The 19,443-nt window shown below is 38.7% G+C and overlaps 1 protein-coding gene across 1 annotated transcript; it reads left to right on the top strand.

Moving 5' to 3' along the window:
- The first annotated feature begins 1,250 nt into the window (after nucleotides 1–1,250).
- Nucleotides 1,251–2,189, top strand: LOC100022399 (olfactory receptor 13H1). The gene has a single exon (XM_001374226.2). It carries the CDS (start codon nucleotides 1,251–1,253, stop codon nucleotides 2,187–2,189), a length of 939 nt encoding a protein of 312 aa, XP_001374263.2.
- The last annotated feature ends 17,254 nt before the right edge of the window (nucleotides 2,190–19,443 follow it).

Raw genomic sequence — 19,443 nt, 5'->3', positions numbered from 1 at the left:
TTAACCCCATTTGCCTCAGTTTCCTTATCTTTAAAATGAGTTGGAGAAGGAAATGGCAAATCACTCCAGGATCTTTGTTAAAAAATTCCCCCAAATGGGGTCACAATGAATGGACACGACTGAAAAAATGATACAACAACAACAATGACCTACAAACTTATTAATTAACCATGAAATAGTTCAATGAAAGACCATCTACAACAACAGTCTGAAGGCAACTTCTAAGTGAGAAAAGGAACAGTTGGTACTACTATTAGTGGTAGCCCAAGAGTGACCAAGGTGACTGCTAAAACAGTGCCTTCCCTGGTTGAAGGAGGGGTTTCTGCTCTGCTTGGTAATATTAGAGATTCTGGATCATCTGTGATAAACACAGACCCATAATAGGAAAAAGACTGAGGGATATGGAGGACACGTGCTTGATCTCTACAGTATTCTGATGGTGGTGGCATTGGATCACTAGAATGTGGCAGAGGAGGTACGTAATAAATTCAAATTGAATTGAACATGTTCAGAGGAGGATGGCCAATGGTGAGGGGACTTAAAATCATTCTATAAGAAGGAAGTGTTTAAGTAACTGGGGATGTTTATCTTAGAAAGAAGAGGCTTATTAGGGTGATTTGATCTCTGTGTTCAAATATTTGGAGGGTTTTCATATAAAAGAGAGATTAGAATTATTTGGCTTGGCTCCACAAGGCAGAACTAGAACAAACAGAGAAGCTACAGGGAAGAAGATTTTGGCTCAATTTAAGAAAGAATTTCTGAAAAATCCAAGCTATTCATGAATGCTTCATGAGGTAGTGAGATCCCCTTCATGGGTGGTCTTTAAATAAAAAGACATTTGATCACTACCTGTCAGGGATCTTATAAAGGGAAATAATGTTTCAGTAAGGGGTAGACCCCTAAGGCTCCTTAAAAGCCTGGGATTGTGAGATTTGAGGAATTAAAATTTAAAAGCACATAACCTAACTCAGGTTCTATCCTCCTCTCCAATATATCCAGCAAGGGGTCATCCAGCCTCCACTGAGGGGCAACCTTTAAAGAAGCCCATTCCACTTTTGGGGAGCTCTAGGTGTTAGAAAGATTTTCCTTCTATTTAATGGAAGCCTGTCTCTGCTCCACAGCTTCCCCTGCCCCAGTTGCTCCTTTCTGGGGCCAAGCAAAATAAGTGGTCCATCCCTTGATATGATGGTCATCTAATACTTGAAATTCATTGAATGGAAATTCTTCTTTTTCTCCTCTTCTAGAAAACAATGGAGAGTCTGACCATTGTTAACACCACAGAAGTGACAGAATTCATTCTGGTGGGTCTGTCTAATCACCCCAAAGCCCAGATTGCCTTCTTCTGTGCCCTGGTCGTGATCTACTCAGTCACACTGGTGGGGAACAGTGTCATCATTTTAGTAGTCAGAATTGATGAGCAGCTGCATACCCCCATGTATTTTTTCCTCAGCAACTTGTCATTCCTTGATATTTGCTACTCCACCAGTTCTGTGCCTCCCCTCCTGTTTAATGGCTTAAGAGATTTCCCTACCATTTCCTACAACAGCTGCTATGCCCAGATGACCATCTCTCTCTTCCTCGGGATGACAGAGTGTTTGCTTCTTGCTGTCATGGCCTACGACCGTTTAGTTGCCATTTCCAACCCATTGCGCTATACTGTCATCATGAACAATAGAGTCTGTCTGCAAATGGCCATAAGCACCTGGGTCAGTGCCTTCTTCTTGTCTGTAACGCCAATCATTGCCATTCCAGCTCGTTACTGTGGGCATAATGTCATCAACCATTTCACCTGTGAGTTTCAGGCTCTGTTGAAGCTTGTCTGCTCAGATACCCTCATGGACCTAATCCTAGGCCTGGTCATCAGTGTGTGCACACTGCCACTGCCTTTCTCTTTCATACTCATCTCCTATATACGGATTGTCATAGCTGTGCTCAAGATCCGCTCCACAGAGGCCAGGCTTAAGGCCTTTTCCACCTGTAGCTCCCACTTGACTGTGGTGACCATATTTTATGGGACAGCGATCTATATGTATGTGAAACCTCAGTCAAAGAAATCTCAGGATCAAGACAAAATTATCTCTGTGTTTTATGGAGTTGTGACCCCTATGCTGAACCCCCTTATTTATACCCTGAGGAACAAAGATGTTAAAAGTGCCTTAAGAAAAATAACTAGGAGGAAAGAGTCCTGAACTCAACTACTTTCCTATGGAAGATCATCCAGCTAATAGCCTGACCTTTATCTGTGACAAAGACAAATCAATATATCAGAATTATTAAACATGGTTTCAGTAAACCTGGCAAAGTAAGAAGAGCTCTGATGGGAGCCAAGAGCCCCAAAATTCTGGTGCTGGCTCTGCTACTAACTCACTATATGAAACTGGGAAAGTCATTTCTTCTCTCTGGGCCTCAGTTAATTTATCTATAAAATGAAATGGTTGGATTAGATGTTCTCTATATTCCCTTCTAGCTCTGACAGCCTGTGTTTTTTGTTCTAATGGAATGTTTTACATTCAATTTTCTCCTCAGAACAATATGATCATTTTCTTATTCTTTTACACCATTTGAAAACAAAGAAGAGAATTATATGAGACCCTCTTGAGACACAATAATGATCAGTAATGGTCAGACACAGTAAAGATCACATAAAACTGAAGTGCAAAGAGGAGAAATTATTTGCCCAAGGCCACCCAGCTACCCATTGATGAGGCCAGGATTTAGCTCTGTTTTTATTCCAAGACCAATGTGCCATTTTAAAATATCACCCTTCCCCCATATTTAATGACTTCAGTGGAATTATAGCATGAGGAAACTGGGATCAGCTTTTCTCATCCATTTCCCCTTACTCCAAATATCTTAGAAAATTGCCAGAATGGGGGGCAGCTGGGTAGTTCAGTGGATTGAGAGTCAGGCCTAGAGATGGGAGGTCCTGAGTTCAAATCTGGACTCAGACACTTCCCAGCTGTGTGACCCTGGGCAAGTCACTTGACCACCATTGCCTAGCCCTTACCACTCTTCTGCCTTGGAGCCAATACACAGTACTGACTCCAAGACAGAAGGTAAGGGTTTTAAAAAAAAAAGAAAGAAAGAAAATTGCCAGAATGGTGTGAGATTTCCTACTAGGACACAAGACTGAAGAAATTGTAAGGAGTTGTGGAAGTAAAAGGTAATGCTGTAACCAGGTCAGGTTTACCCCAGAGTTCTGATGGAAGGAAGGGACATGCTTTTTCCTCAAAGTAGTCTTCTGTCCAGGAATGGAAAATGAAAGATGAAAGAGAAGTCAGGTCCTCTTTATCCCTTGCCTTGGGATAAAGAGCAGAAAATGGCAGATAGGGTCTACTAGAAAGATACTACTATTCCTTCAAACCAAATGTAGCCCTGACAGAGAGACAGCATACACCAGAGCCACATGCTTATGGGATAGTCACCAGAGAACCCTTTCTGACTTTGAAGAGAAACTCCTTGAGGACATCAGGCCTTACTAGAAAAGGTTGCTGAAAGGGAGAGGGAATATGTTTCTACATACCATGTTAAGTCTAGTGATATAGGAAGTAGTCAAGCATTTATGAAGTGCTCACTTGTGTCAGGAATTAGGCCCAAAACTAATGATATAAAGGAAAGCAAAAACATCCCCTGCCCTCATGGAGCTTACTTTCTTATGGGGAAATAATATTTAAATAGCTAGATAAATAAAAAAATAATTTCCTCTCCCAACTATATTTGTTCCAAGAGCCAGAATTCCAGGCTAAAGCTCCAAAAAAAAGAAGGAGAGAAGGAATCACAAAGTTAGCAGGGACAAATGATAAATTAAGCCTCAACATGGAGGAAGATATGCTCCTGGAGGCTGGACTCCCCATGATCACAAAGAAAGAATTTAGCAGAAGTCCAGTGCAAAATCCCTGTGAGCAGGATTGTTGCAAATATTACATTAGAGTTAGATATGAGGACTGGAGTTGGGGAAGGAGGGAGAGTCTCTGAGTTTCTGGCTCAAAGAAAGCTATAACAAAATGTCTTTCATCGTGAAGGATGATGAGGCTGGAAGACTAGCAAAGGAGAGTAGCAAGCCTGAGAAAGGTCTCTAAGGTCAGGCTGAGCATACAAAAAAGGATACTGGCCACCCACCATCTTCTGGGAGCCAAAGAGATATGTACAAGCCGAGTGGCATATGGGTACTTGGCCAGAAAAGAGATGATTATCCAGCTAGGAGGCCTGAACTCCAAAACTACACTAGAGAGTTGTAGTGTGAGCTCCAACCATTATGTGCTGTAACTTGCTGGGGGACCCTATCAGAGCTTTGGGTGTGTCTTGGATCCCTATGGCAATCTTCTGAAGACTATGGAAGGAACTCTTCTCAGAAGAATTCTCTCAAACTAGTCCCTACCAAGTATTCCATGTCCCTATCATCACCTTCATTTGGTGAAGTACCTACTTTTCCTCCATGATTTCCCCTCATTCTCTCAAAAGGGGAAAATGATTTCTTCTAGAACTTTATATAGATCCCTCTTTTGACTTTGCTTCAGTTGTCCTTGTATTATATGAATTTCCCCCCACATCTTATCCCATTCTGTTCTTTAAGGATAGGGAATATGTTCCAGTTATAAAGCCCTTTTGTATACATTTTGTTGAATTGAACTGAATGGAAAGAGGTAGAGGACACAAGGAAGGTGTTGTGTTATGGGAAAATCTGGCTCCTCGAGGCTATTTTTCCATGAAAGTCATTCCAAACACTATTTTATAAATTTATTATCCATAGCTTTAACTTTTTGATAAATTCAGTCATTTTTTCTTTTTTGGATTAGAATATGAATCTGAAGACCTTGCAATGATTTACTTGGAATACTCAATTTTTCACATATATTCACCAGATAAACAATGTTCAAGAAGAAAGTTTTCTTATGAAATGAATTTACTTCATCTTTATCATTATCACTAAGGAAATGTTTTTTTAGCTCAAACATCCTTTCAAAATAATTAATCATGAGAAAACTAGTCTATTTTCAAATAATATAGAAATACCCTAGGCTCTGCCCTCATACCATCATGTATTTTGCAAAAAGTCTTCCCTTTAGTGGACTGTTTTTCATAAAGTTGATTACTCTTATAATAACTTGAAAAACTGTATAAACCTCCTCAATACAGGGGATTTACTATGAAGCATTCAATATCCATGTGCCATTGGGTGGGAGGGACAAATCTTTAACTAGTGCTGGTAGATTTGCATTCTATCCTGACCTCAACTGTGCTATCAGCACATAGTACGATAAACTTTCCCATATTTTCATTTAAAAATTTGCCAATTATACTCAAAATCTCTCCTGGTATACCCCTGCCATCAACAGGTTTGCAAAGTAACAAAGCTTTCCTACACTGGTTTCAACACATGTAATCAATATGATTACATACATTATCAAATGAGCATCTTTAACTATATCCATTGATTCATTCCCTTGCAATGAATTTTAAATTCATTTAAATTCATCACAAAGATCTTTGGACATTTGCAAAGCAAGTCTCCTTCCCTCCATATTATCTACAAGTAGAACCACTCACTACTTGAAATGCGATTCCCCAAGTATTGATTTGATCATGTCAGTAACTGCAGGCAGCACCAACATTTCTCCTACCAGATGAGACTTTTTGCACCTATTAATTCTGTAAGCCACCTTATATGATGTATGTGATCTTCTTGATGTCACAGGCATGGTTCTGGGAAATCTTTCATTTGCTTGTTTAAGTCATCTAATTTTCTCTGGTAGAAATTTATCTTACCTGGCTAATATAGTCTGAATATATGCTTTCAAGATATTGTCTCAATTAACTAGGCTTCCTTCTACCTGTCGTTAAAGCATTTGAACAAAGTAAACACAATGGTCTTCTCTCTCCAACAATAACAGCTTTTATGATTCCCAATGATAAATATAGTAGACTGTATTTTGTAGACTTGGATTTTTTTACTTTGCATGTATGAATAATGGGGCATTGATTTCATTAATTAGGAGAGAGTCTCATACTAAATGGGCTTTAGGACTTGGGTTACATATATATGTAACATGCATATATATTATATACATAATCTATTACTTCCCTTATCACTCTTATCTTTCCTTGTACTATTTTGCTTCTGCACTGGATTTCCTCTATGAACCAATTGTTTCTTTATTCATTACAAAGAGATATTATCTATCTCACTTTTTAAAACTGACAAAAAATCATTAAAGACAGATTTAAATTTAATAGTTGAAAATTTCAAATGATCATCTATAACCATTCATGAATTATTTCCATTTTCAAAAAGTTCCAAGGTTTTTTGGAAACACGTTTATTCTGTTGTACCTAGCAACAGGAATGCTGTCGAGAAACATAGCAAGCCTGACATGTTGAATTGCTATGTATAGTTTATTTAACTTTAACTTTACACACTTCACATTCAAATGCATTAAGCAGCACAATGGCACACCTTAGTTATGTCATGAGTGATAGATAGTGACAGTGGCAGATTGCACCTGTGTTCAGATTTACCAAGCAGCAATTCAAATTAGATCTTTTTTTTGCATATGCTATATTAAACAACTACTGTGCTGTGCAGCATGCAGTGTCAAAGCAAATGATTCTCCTGCCTTACCTTCAAGAACCAGCTCAAACCTCAAGTTTTGGAAAAGGCCTTCTTCTGCTCTTTCATCTGAGATTCCCTTCACTTGGCCCTGGATATAGCTTATGTATTCAGAGGGCTTTTGGTTTGTTGCCTCCCCGTTAGAATGTGAGCTCCTTGAGGGTAGGACCTGTTTTTGCTTTGTATCTCCAGCACTTAACCAAGTGCCTGGCACATAGTAAATGTTTAATAATACCTTGTTTATTTGACTACATTCAAGATGCGAATAGACATGTCTGTGTCCTCTGTGAGGATGGATACAGACAAGCAAAGGTACTAAAAACAGAGTTTGCCTCCTAGTAGGCTTATCAAACTGACTGATCAATTTCCCTTACAATACTATGAAAAAGTGGTTAAGTAACTGCTCCTGAACCCTCTTACGTTGGCTTAAGTGACTCTACCATGATTTTTTCAGCTCTGACAGAAAGATCAGATTTACCAAGGTCCCTTAAATCACTAACATCCTGAGTCTGTGACTCATTTGGGGTTTTTTTCTTTTGCTTTGATCAAAGGTCCTGAGCTTGTTACTTGACCTGCTAGTAGCTGGAATTGATTAGCAGGTGTGGGAAAGGCAAAAGCAGCCTTTAATGGGAAGGAACCCTGACAGAGCAGCTCTTGGGAAAAGTAATTGGGAACTCTGTGTGAATACAGTTATAATGAAACCAGGAGAGAACAAAATGAGAGGCAGCTGTGGTGGGGAAAAAGAGCAGTGGTCTTAAAGTCAGAGGATTTACGGACCTGGGATCAGTCAGCCCAAACTCCTCATTTCACACATGAGGAAACTGAGGTCCAAAAAGAGGGACTAAATTGCCCCTGGTCACACACCTGGTCAATTACAGAGCCAGGATTCTAATGTAAATCTTCTCATTCCAAATGTGCTGCCTTTTTTACACCTCCTTGGCATCAGAAGACTTGAGTTCAAGTCATTTGCTCCAGTCCTTACTAGCTAATGTGCCTCTGGGCAAGGTTTCTAACCTCTTTTTGCCTTGGTTTACTCATTTGTCAAATGGAAATCATAATATTTGTATCATCTAGCACACAGAGATGTTATGAAGAAAGAACTATGTAAACCTGTGAGTTATTATAATTAATACATGTATTACATGACTCAGTTATAATATCCATTATCATAATTACAATCATAATAAGCTATTAAAAGTGTATTCTTTTCAAGTATGTTCCCCTAAAAATCCTTTTGTGGTACATAAGAGGTACCTAAGGGGGATGTGGGATGGATGAGTTAATAAACCAGACTATGTAAATTAAGTCAAGTACTAGGTGGGAGAGGTTCATGAGAGTCAGAGACATTTTCTATCCAGAGAGAAAGCTTAAGAAGGTTGTACAGGAAACTCCAAAATAACTGATACTGAAGACAGCTGGCCTGAAGAGTTTCTGATGTTCCTATAAGTAAGTTCCAGAATAAGTTGAAAGGGTTAGTTTAAGATCAAATTATCATAAATTTAGAGCTGATGATAACCTTAGAGGTTAGCTAATCTAATTCCCTCATTTGACAAAGGAGGAAATGGAGGACCAGGGATGAAAAGGGACTTGTCCAAAGTCACACATAGGATCTTAGATCTAGAGCTGCAAGAGATCTCAGAGGCCATCTAGGCCAACAATCTCTTTTTTACAAAGGAGGAAACTGAGGCCAACAGAGGGAAAGGAAGTTCTTCAAGGCCACACATAGGATCATAGATATAGGTCTGGATGGAATACCAGAGGCTATCTAATCCAACCCCTTAATTTGACAGAGGAGGAAACTGAGGTTCAGGGAGACGTGACTTGCCCAAAATCACAGAGCTCTGGTTCAGAAACTGGATATGGTGGCAGAATAACAAAGCTGAAAGGTACCCCCCACCCTGGAGATCAAATTGGTAGTCATTTGACAGAGGAGGCACCCAGAGACTTAAAAACTGGATGTGGTGGTGACTGTGTCAGGTAGAAAGGTAAATGAAACCAAAAAAATGGGGAAAGGACCCCAGAGATAACCTAGTCAAACCCTTTTATTTGACCAGAGAAGAAACTGAGGTGTAATTATGTTTTCAGTGGCACAAGGGAGGAGCAAAAGTCAGAGTTCTATCTTAGTGCTACTGACCCCAAGTCCAGGGAATTTTCTCCTGCCATGTTGAATATGGATGAGGCTTATCGGGTAGAGAAGGGAAATTAAAATGTAGCAAAAAATAATTAAGAGATAAAAATATAACTATTGTCTGAGAGGGTGAGGGATCTCAACCTAAACCACAGACATGGGGCATATTTCTCCTTTTGAATCAATTTCATGAACATCTCCCAATCAGAGACTCTGGAGAAGAGCCAGTATCCAGGGAGACCTTTAGTCTATGTGGGATGGAAACTTTCAGTCCCCTGACCTGTAAAATCCATACAGCAAAGGGCAGTGAATAGACTTACCAGGAGCCTGGAAATGCCTTGGAGCCCTGACTGTGGTTCTATTGCATTTACAGCTGTAAAATCCCTGGAACTGGTCTGAGTAGTCTTCCTTATGTTACCCACAAAATTCCAGAAATGGAGAAAGTCCAAGATCAGGAGTGAGGAGATAAGAGTCCTAGGCTCCACTCTGTACCAAACTCATTGTGCAACTTGGGGAGAGTCAGGCACCAATATTCTGGGCTTGGTAGTGGGAAGAATCCTCTTTGTCAGGCCTCCCTCATGAGGCAAAATAATGAGGGCTTGAGGAAAACAAAGAATGAGAAGAACCCTGAACAGGTATAGGCCGCAGTTATATTTCTCTCTGGCCAGTCTACTGATTGTCTGGGTTTTGCTGGGAAAGCTTCTTGTCCTCTATGGACTCTGTTGGGATAATCCCCATTTCCAGTTGACCTCACAACACTTATTGTGGCCCACCATGGAAAAGAACAGCTGTACCTTAGGATCACAGATTTAGAGCTGCAGGGGCTCTTTAAGACCAATTAAGTCCTTCATCCTCTCTAGGTTCCACATACTAGGGAAAATAACAAAAACTTATGTGGACCGTAATTAAGGTACAAAGCAGACCTTCATGTTTGTACATATGTGCACATGCACACACACAATACACACAGTAACTTTCAAGTTACATATTCTTTTTCCTGGACCCTATCATTTTATCAACATAGAGAACTGTCGACCCAGATCACCTCATACCAACAAATACAGATTTTCTATGCAACTTAAGAGGGTTGCCTGGGGGCACAGAAAAATTAAACGACTTACACAGTGTCATGTAGCCACAATGTTTCAGGGGGCAGGACTTGAAGGAAGCTGTAGAAGGCGATGTGGAACACTAAAGCACTTGGTCACACATAGAAAACTCCAAGGTCACCCACTGCAATCTGGGCCATCGCGACTCATCCTGACTTGTCCTGCCATTGAACTTCAATGACTCTGGAAGAGAGAGAGTGAACGATGACTTCATGAAATTGTGCCTCACTTCAATCCAATTCACTTGCAAGTCAAGACATCACCCCATGATGTCATTGGTCCTCTTCAAAATGAAGAAAGAACAATAATTATCATACACCTTGTAATTCCCATTCCAAGTATTTTTTTTGTCATTTCAAGCCTCCCACACTATCCTTTCTCCTCAACCTCTTAGCAGAGGATTGAGTCTCATACTTTATGGACACTATAAAGGAAGTTCATCTTGAGCTCTTTCTTCTCCATTACTCTACAACTCAAACCCCTCAATGCCATCCCCTGTCCTCTCTGCCTTCATTCTCTGATAAAGAGATGGCTAGACCTTCTTAACACGATTACCTCTTCTGCCCATACACTTAATCCCCTCCTCATATCACCTTTGAAAGATTTCTCTTGCAACTATTTCTCTCTCTCATCTCTTTGCTGCAAAGAACTGGATGGAGGCCACAGGAAGGGGGAATTTCTCAACAATAAGAGCTGTCTCAGTGGAATGGTCTGCCTTGAGAGGTAGGGGGCTTGAGGCACCTCAGTGGTACACTAGAAAAAGTACTAGAACTGGACTAATGAAGAATTGAATTAAAATCTACCCTCAGACATTTATAAACTGTGTGACCTTGGATAAATCGCTTCACTTCTGTCTGCCTCAGTTTCCTCATCTGTAAAATGAAGATAATAATATCAGGATTTTTGTAAATAATCCCAGAGTTATTGTAAAGATCCAATGAGACAATTTGTAAAGAGCTAAGCACACTGCCCATCACATAGTAAGCACAAGAAAAATGTTAGCAGTCATTAATCCTCATGGGATATCTTTAAGCAGAGGCTTCCATGGCCTAATATAAGACAAGTTTTATTTAATGTGACAGAAAATGCAAAAAGGACTCATCCTGGAGCACATAACCAATCAAAATAGCTTTCTTCAACTTTCCAGAAAGCATCAAACAACCCTCCTTTCTGATGGGTTCTACCTTCCCTCCTGATTGATACATTCAGTAGGATTCACAGTACTAGTAAAAGGAAGGCTCATATTTTTCCTCCACAGATGGAGTTTTCCACTGGGCTGCTCTCTTTTTGTGAGATCACATCAATAGTAAGGCCTCTCTTGCTTTGTGTGAGGCTGTTTCCATGTTTCCATGTCTTCTCTCACATTCTCGTTCTAAAGCTCCATCTTTTTCCTGTCTTTGATTTACTAATATCACCATACCAAGGTACTCGGAAGCATTTTAACCAAACAAATGCTATAAACATTCTCTTTGAACTGGTATTCAAATGTCGGAAATTCTAATACAAAGTGTCTGCCAGACTAGACTCTGAATATATGCCTAATTTATAGTAAAAACAAATTAAATATATAGATACATACATACACACATACATATATTTATATATTTGGCATGAATTTTGGGCACAGAACATATGTGGAAAAAGAACAATTTAGCATGGTAAGAAACTATCTGGTGTCCAGTTCTAGAAGCCTCTTTTTAGAAAGGATATTGATAAGCTGAAATGCATGCTAAGGTAGGTTGAACGGGGCAATAATAGGACTGGAGTACATGTCATACAAGGATTGGCAGAAAGAATTAGGGATGTTTAGTCTGGAGAACAGAAGGCCTAGGGAGAAACATCTTCTCTATTGTCAAGTATTTGTAGCATTATCCTGTGAAAGAAGAATGACAGCTATTTGACAGAACCAGGAGCCATGGGTGGAAGTTGCAAAGGAGTAAGTTTAAGCTGGATAGCAGGAAAGACTTCCTAACCCAGAGAGCTGTCCCAGAGCAAAATGGACTTCCTTGGGAGGTGGTAGTTTCTCTCACACTGAAGATGTTCTTGTAGATGATCACTTATAAAGGGATATTGCCTCTTGTTTCCTTGGAACAGTGAGGGGTAGGTAAGATCCTTCCTCCTCACTGAAGGTCAAGGTTATTTACTTGTAAACTAAAGGGATTAGACTAAATGATCACCAAGTCCCTTTCCAGTTTTGACATTCTATGATCCCAAGATCCTTGGTCAAAGTGAGGCCTGGAATATGACATCCAGGTCTTTCTTGAGTACCCAGGTCTGGTATTTTGGCACATTTGGGAACATTCTGCATTTCTCATATACAAGCCTCAGCCCCTTTACAGACACACACATACATACACACACAACCAGACAGATGTGCCCAAAGGGAATAAGCATGACCAGATGTTAAATCCTTTGCTAGGTAATTTGTGTAAGGCCTCAATATCATCTGGACACTGATGAATTTTTTCCAACTAATGTGTGAAGGGCATGGAGCATGTCCCTGAAGTATTTCTGGAGTTTTGAGGGGAACATAAGGAAGACTACTCAGATCAGTTCCAGGGATTTCACAGCTGTAAATGCAATAGAACCATAGTCAGGGCTCCAAGGCATTTCCAGGCTCCTGGTAAGTCTAATCACTGTCCTTTGCTGTATGGATTTTACAGGTCAGGGAACTGAAAATTTCCATCCCACATAGACTGAAGGTCTCCCTGGATGTTGGCTCTTCTCCAGAGTCTCTGACTAGGAGGTGTCCATGAGATTGATTCAAGAAGAGAAATATATTCTACATCTGTGGTTTGGGCTGATCCGAAGACCTCAGTGAGTACCTCACTTTTTCTTTCTCCAAAACCCACCAGCCTATTCACTCCCCCTCCCCACAAACCTAACTCTATAGTCTTACTTGTAATTATACTTTAATTTTTTAAATTAATTTATTTGGTCAATTTAGAACATTATTCCTTGGTTACAAGAATCACATTATTTCCCTCCCTCCCCTCCTCCCATCCTTCCTGCAGCCGACACGCAATTTCACTGGGTATAACATGTGTCCTTGATCATAACCTATTTCCATGTTGTTGATGTTTGCATTAGGATGTTCAATTAGAATCTACATCCCCAGCCATATCCCCCCAGACCCATGTAATCAACCAGTTGTTTTTCTTTGTTCTTTACCCCCACAGTGTTTCCTCTGAATGTGGATAGTGGTTTTTCTTGTAGATTCCTCCAAGTTGTTCAGGATCACTGCATTGCCACTAATGGAGAAGTCCATTACATTTGATTGTACCACAGTGTATCAGTCTCTGTGTATAATGTTCCCCTGGTTCTGCTCCTCTCACTCTGCATTAATTCCTGGAGGTCATGCCAGTTCACATGGAATTTCTCCAGTTCATTATTCCTTTGAGCACTATAGTATTCTATCACCAACAGATAACATAATTTGTTCAGCCATTCTCCAATTGAAGGGCATCCCTTCATTTTCCAATTTTTTGCCACTACAAAGTGCACAGCTATGAATATTCTTGTACAGGTCTTCTTCTTTATTGTCTCTTTGGGGTACAAACCCAGCAGTGCTATGGCTGGATCAAAGGGCAGGCATTCTTTTAGCACCCTTTGGGCATAGTTCCAAATTGCCCTCCAGAATGGTTGGATCAATTCACAACTCCACCAGCAATGCATTAATGTCCCAACTTTGCCACATCCCCTCCAGCATTCATTACTTTCCTTTGCTGTCACGTTAGCCAATCTGATAGGTGTGACGTGATACCTCAGAGTTGTCTTGATTTGAATCTCTCTGATTATAAGAGATTTAGAACACTTTTTCATGTACTTATTAATAGTTTTGATTTCTTTATCTTAAAATTGCCTATTCATGTCCCTTGCCCATTTATCAATTGGAGAATGGCTTGATTTTTTTGTACAATTGGTTTAGCTCTTTATGAATTTGAGTAATTAGACCTTTGTCAGAGGTTTGTGTTAAGAAGATTGTTTCCCAACTTGTTGCTTCCCTTCTAATTTTGGTTGCATTGGTTTTGTTTGTATAAAACCTTTTTAATTTGATGTAATCAAAATTATTGATTTTATGTTTTGTGATTTTTTCTAGCTCTTGCTTGCTTTTAAAGTCTTTCCTTTCCCAAAGATCTGACATGTATACTATTCTGTGTTCACCTAATTTGCTGATAGTTTCCTTCTTTATATTCAGGTAATTCACCCATTCTGAGTTTATCTTGGTGTAGGGTGTGAGATATTGATCCAAACTTAATCTCTCCCATACTGCTTTCCAAATTTCCCAGCAGTTTTTAATCAAATAGTGGATTTTGGTCCCAAAAGCTAGGATCTTTGGGCTTATCATAGACTATCTTACTGAGGTCACTTACCCCAAGTCTATTCCACTGATCCTCCTTTCTGTCTCATAGCCAGTACCAAATTCTTTTGATGACCACTGCTTTATAGTATAGTTTGAGAGCTGAGACTGCAAGGCCTCCTTCCTTTGCATTTTTCCCATGACTTCCCTGGATATTCTTGATCGTTTGTTCTTCCAAACGAACATTGTTATGGTTTTTTCTAATTCAGTAAAAAAAGTTTTTTAGTAGTTCAATAGTTATGGAACTAAATAACTAAATTAATTTGGGTAGGATTGTCATTTTTATTATGTTAGCTCATCCTATCCATGCGCAATCAATGTTTTTTCAATTGTTTAGATCTAGTTTTAATTGTGTGGGGAGTGTTTTGTGGTTGTGTTCATATAGTTCCTGTGTTTGTCTCAGCAGAAGTATTTTATATTATCTAGGGTGATTTTAAATGGAATTTCTCTTTCTAATTCTTGCTGCTGAGATGTGTTGGGGATATATAGAAATGCTGATGACTTATGTGGGTTTATTTTGTATCCTGCAACTTTGGTTTGACTCTCTGGGGTTCTTTAAGTAGATCATCATATCATCTGCAAAGAGTGGTAGCTTGGACTCCTCATTACCTATTTTAATACCTTCAATTTCTTTTGCTTCTCTAATTGCTACAGCTAGTGTTTATAGTACAGTGTTAAATAATAGAGGTGATCATGGACATCCTTGTTTCACTCCTGATCTTATTGGGAAGGCTTCTAGTTTATCCCCATTGCAGATCATGTTTGCTGATGGTTTTAGATATATATTGTTTGTTATTTTTAGGAAAGACCCTTCTATTCCTATGCTTTCTAGTGTTTTCAATAGGAATGAGTGTTGTATTACATCCAAGGCTTTTTCTGCATCTATTGAGATAATTATGTGATTTTTGTCAGTTTGCTTGTTAATATGGTCAATTATGTGGATGGTTTTCCTAATATTGAATCATCCTTGCATTCCTGGTATGAATCCTATCTGGTCATAGTGAATAACCCTCATGATCACTTGCTGGAGTCTTTTTGCTAGTATCCTATTTAAGATTTTTGCATCTATATTCATTAAGGAGATTGGTCTATAGTTTTTTTTCTCTGTTTTTGACCTGTCTGGCTTTGGAATAAGCACCATATTTGTGTCATAAAAGGAATTTGGTAGAACTCCTTCTTGGCTTATTCTGTCAAATAGTTTGTATAATATTGGGATTAGTTGTTCTTTGACTGTTTGATAGAATTCATTTGTGAATCCATCTGGACCTGGAAATTTTTTCTTAGGGAGTTCTTTGATGGCTTGTTCAATTTCTTTTTTCTGATATAGGGTTGTTTAGGTAGTCTATTTCTTCCTCTGTTAGTCTAGGCAATTTATATTTTTGTAAATATTCATCCATATTACCTATATTACCATATTTATTGCTGCATAATTGGGCATAATAATTTTTAATGATTGCCTTAATTTCCTCTTCATTAGAGGTGAGGTCTCCCTTTACATCTTGGAAACTATCAATTTGGTTTTCTTCTTTCCATTTTTTAATTAGATTGACGAGTACTTTGTCTATCTTATTTGTTTTTTCAAAGTACCAGCTTATAGTCTTATTTATTAAATCAATAGTTCTTTGACTTTCAACTTTATTAATTTCTCCTTTGATTTTTAGGATCTCTAATTTAGTCTTCATCTGAGGATTTTAAATTTGCTCACTTTCTAGTTTTTTTAATTTGCCTGCCCAATTCATTGACCTCTGCCCTCTCTAATTTATTAATATATGAACTCAAGGATATGAATTTTCCCCTGAGTACTGTTTTGGCTGCATCCCATAGATTTTGAAAGGATGTCTCATCATTGTCATTTTCTTCAGTGAAGTTCTTAATTGTTTCTATGATTTGTTCTTTAACTAACCGATTTTGGAGAATCACATTGTTTAATTTCCAATTAATTTTTGATTTACCTCTCCATATGCCCTTACTAAATATTATTTTCATTGCATTGTGGTCTGAGAATGTTGCATTTATTATTTCTGCTCTTTTGCACTTGTTTGCAATGTTTTTATGCCCTAATACATGGCCAATCTCCACATATCTCTAATAATAATAATAATAATAACTCTAATTTTTCTAAGATTTCATTCATTTCTCTTATCTATTTCTTATTTATTTTTTCTTTTGGTTTATCTAGTTCTGATAGAGGAAGGTTCAGGTCTCCCATTAGTATAGTTTTTCTATCTATTTCATCCTTGAGCTCCACTAGTTTCTCCTTTAGAAATTTGGATGCTATGCCATTTGGTGCATACATGTTGAGTACTGATATTTCCTCATTATCTATACTGTCTTTTACCAGGATGTAATTACCTTCCCTATCTCTTTTAACTAGACCTATTTTTACTTTGACTTTGTCAGATATCATTATTGTGACTCCTGCCTTCTTTTTATCAGTTGATGCCCAATAGATTTGGCTCCATCCTCTTACTTTTACCCTTTGTGCGTCTACCTTCCTCATATGTGTTTCTTGTAGACAGAATTTGGTAGGGTTTTGGATTCTAATCTACTCTGCTATTCACTTGCGTTTTATGGGTGAGTTCATTCCATTCACATTCAGAGTTATGATTACCAGCTGTGTATTTCCCAGAATTTTGATTTCTACTCCTAGTCCTGCCTTTTCTTCTTTCACTATTTCCTTCTATACCAATGTTTTGTTTTTAATCAGTCCCCTAATTCCCACCCTTATTTTATTTCCCTTTCTACTCCCCTCCCTTCTTATATCCCCCTTATTTTCTTTACAGTCTTTTTAAACTACCCCCACCCTCTCCCTCCCTTGTACTGCTTCCCTCCCTACCAGTCCATTTGTTACCCTTCTACTTCCCTATAGGGTGCAAATCAATTCTCTGCCCCAATGGATTGGATTGTTTAAGTCAATTTCAATGCCCACAAGAGCTGAGAATTTCCTATCTCCAACCTCTTTACCCTTCCAGTGTATTGATGTTCTCCCCCTATTAGCTTCTTTGTGAAATATAAACTTACCCCCTTTTGTTTCTTTTCCCATTTCTTTTAGTATTAACCTCTTTTTTATCTCTAGTTGTATATATATATATGTGTGTGTGTGTGTGTGTGTGTGTGTGTGTGTGTGTGTGTATACACACATATATCTATTTATACATACATATGTCTATATCCATATTTATATCTTGGCATTTCATCCTATACAGTTTGTCACTGTTCCCTCTAAGTGTAATTCTTCTAGCTGCCCTGACCTCTTTTCTTATAGGGATACATATTATACTTTAATTTTTGATCTCCCACTCTATCCTGTAAACTTTATCCCTACAGAGACAACATAGTAGAAGAAGATGCCTTGGGCATGAAGTCAGGAGACCTAGGGCAGAATTCTAGCTCTACAACTCCTTGTGACACTGGACAAGTCACTGCATATCTCTAGGCCTCAGCTGCCTCAATCATCAGAAGAGTGGGTAGTGTCTGAGGTTCCTTCAACACTCTGTAATTCATTGTCCTTTTTACCTGACACTACTACCACCATACCCAAGTCTCTTAGACCTCAGATCTCCTGACCTAGATATGAAGAAACTCTTCCCTCACCTGCTTGGCTTCTGCTCTTTAGCTCCTCTGAAACCATGTTGAGAACTCACAAAAGATAATTTCCTAGGTCCTCCTCAAGTCTTTATTTCATATCTCTTCCTAGGAACAAGCGCTAGGGATATTAAAGCCTTTGCCAGCAGGTCCCTAACTCTGATAGATCCTTCCAAGCAAAAAAAAATCTCTGTGTACGCCCCAAAAAGGAATTCTTTGCCTGACCTTTGAGGATAGAACCAGGAGAAAAAGGTAGAAATTACAAATAATAAAGATAATAGATAGCATTTATATGGCAATTTAAAGTTTGCAAAGCCATTTACAAATACAATCTCATTTAATCTTCACAACAATTTTATGAGGGAAATGCATATTATTATCCCTATTTTACTGATGGGGAAATTGAGGCATGCAGATGTGAAGTAACTTGCCTTGGGTTATACAATTAGTAAGTACCTGATTCCAAATCTAGCATTATCCACTGTACCACCATGCTGTCTCCAATAGAGCGGTAGATTTCAGCTTAATTTCAACTCAAGTATGGGCCAAGAGATGCATTGGACCTTTTAAAGTTGCCTGAGTCCCAGCCTCAGAAAAGCTCATCACCAATGGGCTGACCACCAGAAAATGAATGTTTGTTCACAGCAACTTTTGAAATTATCTACTAAGATGTACAGTCAGCATGTACTAGTGGAGGGATTACCCACAATGAGAAAAATCATGGATTTTTTGGAGTACTGAATACAAATTAACTGTGACTTGGGATAAAACAAACTTCACCACTGATGTCTATAAGATATTAAAAACATGACTGATAACTCAAGCTGGATACCATATCTAAATAAAAAAAGAGTATGCCACAAGAAAATAAACAGAATAGAAAGTAGTACTTTTCAGAACCATGTTTAGGGAGAGAATTCTTAACCAATACACATGACCAGCTAATCAGAATCATTACTTTCTTCTGGTGTCTCCACTGTTGCTGAAGGGAAATGAATGTATGGCTACAGGATATCTACAAACCATTCACTTCCATCCACTGTAAATGTGTGCCTACTCTATTCACCGGCCTCAAGCAATGTCTGTTCCAATTCCCAAAAGAATAAAAAGATCTAAGGACAGCTGAGTTGCTCAGTGGATTGAGAGCAGGCCTAGAAACAGGAGGTCCTGGGTTCAAATTTGACCTCAGACCCTTCCTAGCTCAGTGACTCCGGACAGTCACCTAACCCTTACTGCTCTTCTTGGAATCAATACATGGTATTGCTTCTAAGTCAGAAGTTAAGGGTTAAAAAAGAATAAAAAGATCTAATTTCATATCTCAGCTCTTCTACTTATTAGCTATGTGCCCTGGATAAGTCACTTGCCCTAAAACGGGCTTCATTTTCCTCACCTTGAAAATAAAAGGATTGGATTAGATAACTTCTGTGGTCTCTTCCTTTCTCAGTCTAGAATATTATGACTCAAGCTCTTTCCTATGCCTCCAGGGGCCATTATAATGAGCCTTTCCTCATAATTATCTCACAGATATTCTAGTCTAACCATCGGTTGGGAAATCTGAGGATTTGAGAGGTTAAGTGATTTCCCCAAGTTACACAGTTAGAGGTAGCACACTAGGATTTAAATCTAGGTCCTCTTTTTTCCAAATCCAGCACTG

This window comes from Monodelphis domestica, chromosome X (genome assembly GCF_027887165.1).
Source record: "Monodelphis domestica isolate mMonDom1 chromosome X, mMonDom1.pri, whole genome shotgun sequence".
Classification (NCBI taxonomy): domain Eukaryota; kingdom Metazoa; phylum Chordata; class Mammalia; order Didelphimorphia; family Didelphidae; genus Monodelphis; species Monodelphis domestica.
The sequence above is the reverse complement of the archived record's forward strand: the minus strand, read 5'-3'. Positions and strand labels throughout refer to the sequence as shown.

Coding starts and splice junctions, on each gene's coding strand:
- LOC100022399 (XM_001374226.2), top strand. CDS start 1,251: ATGGAGAGTCTGACCATTGTTAACACCACAGAAGTGACAGAATTCATT.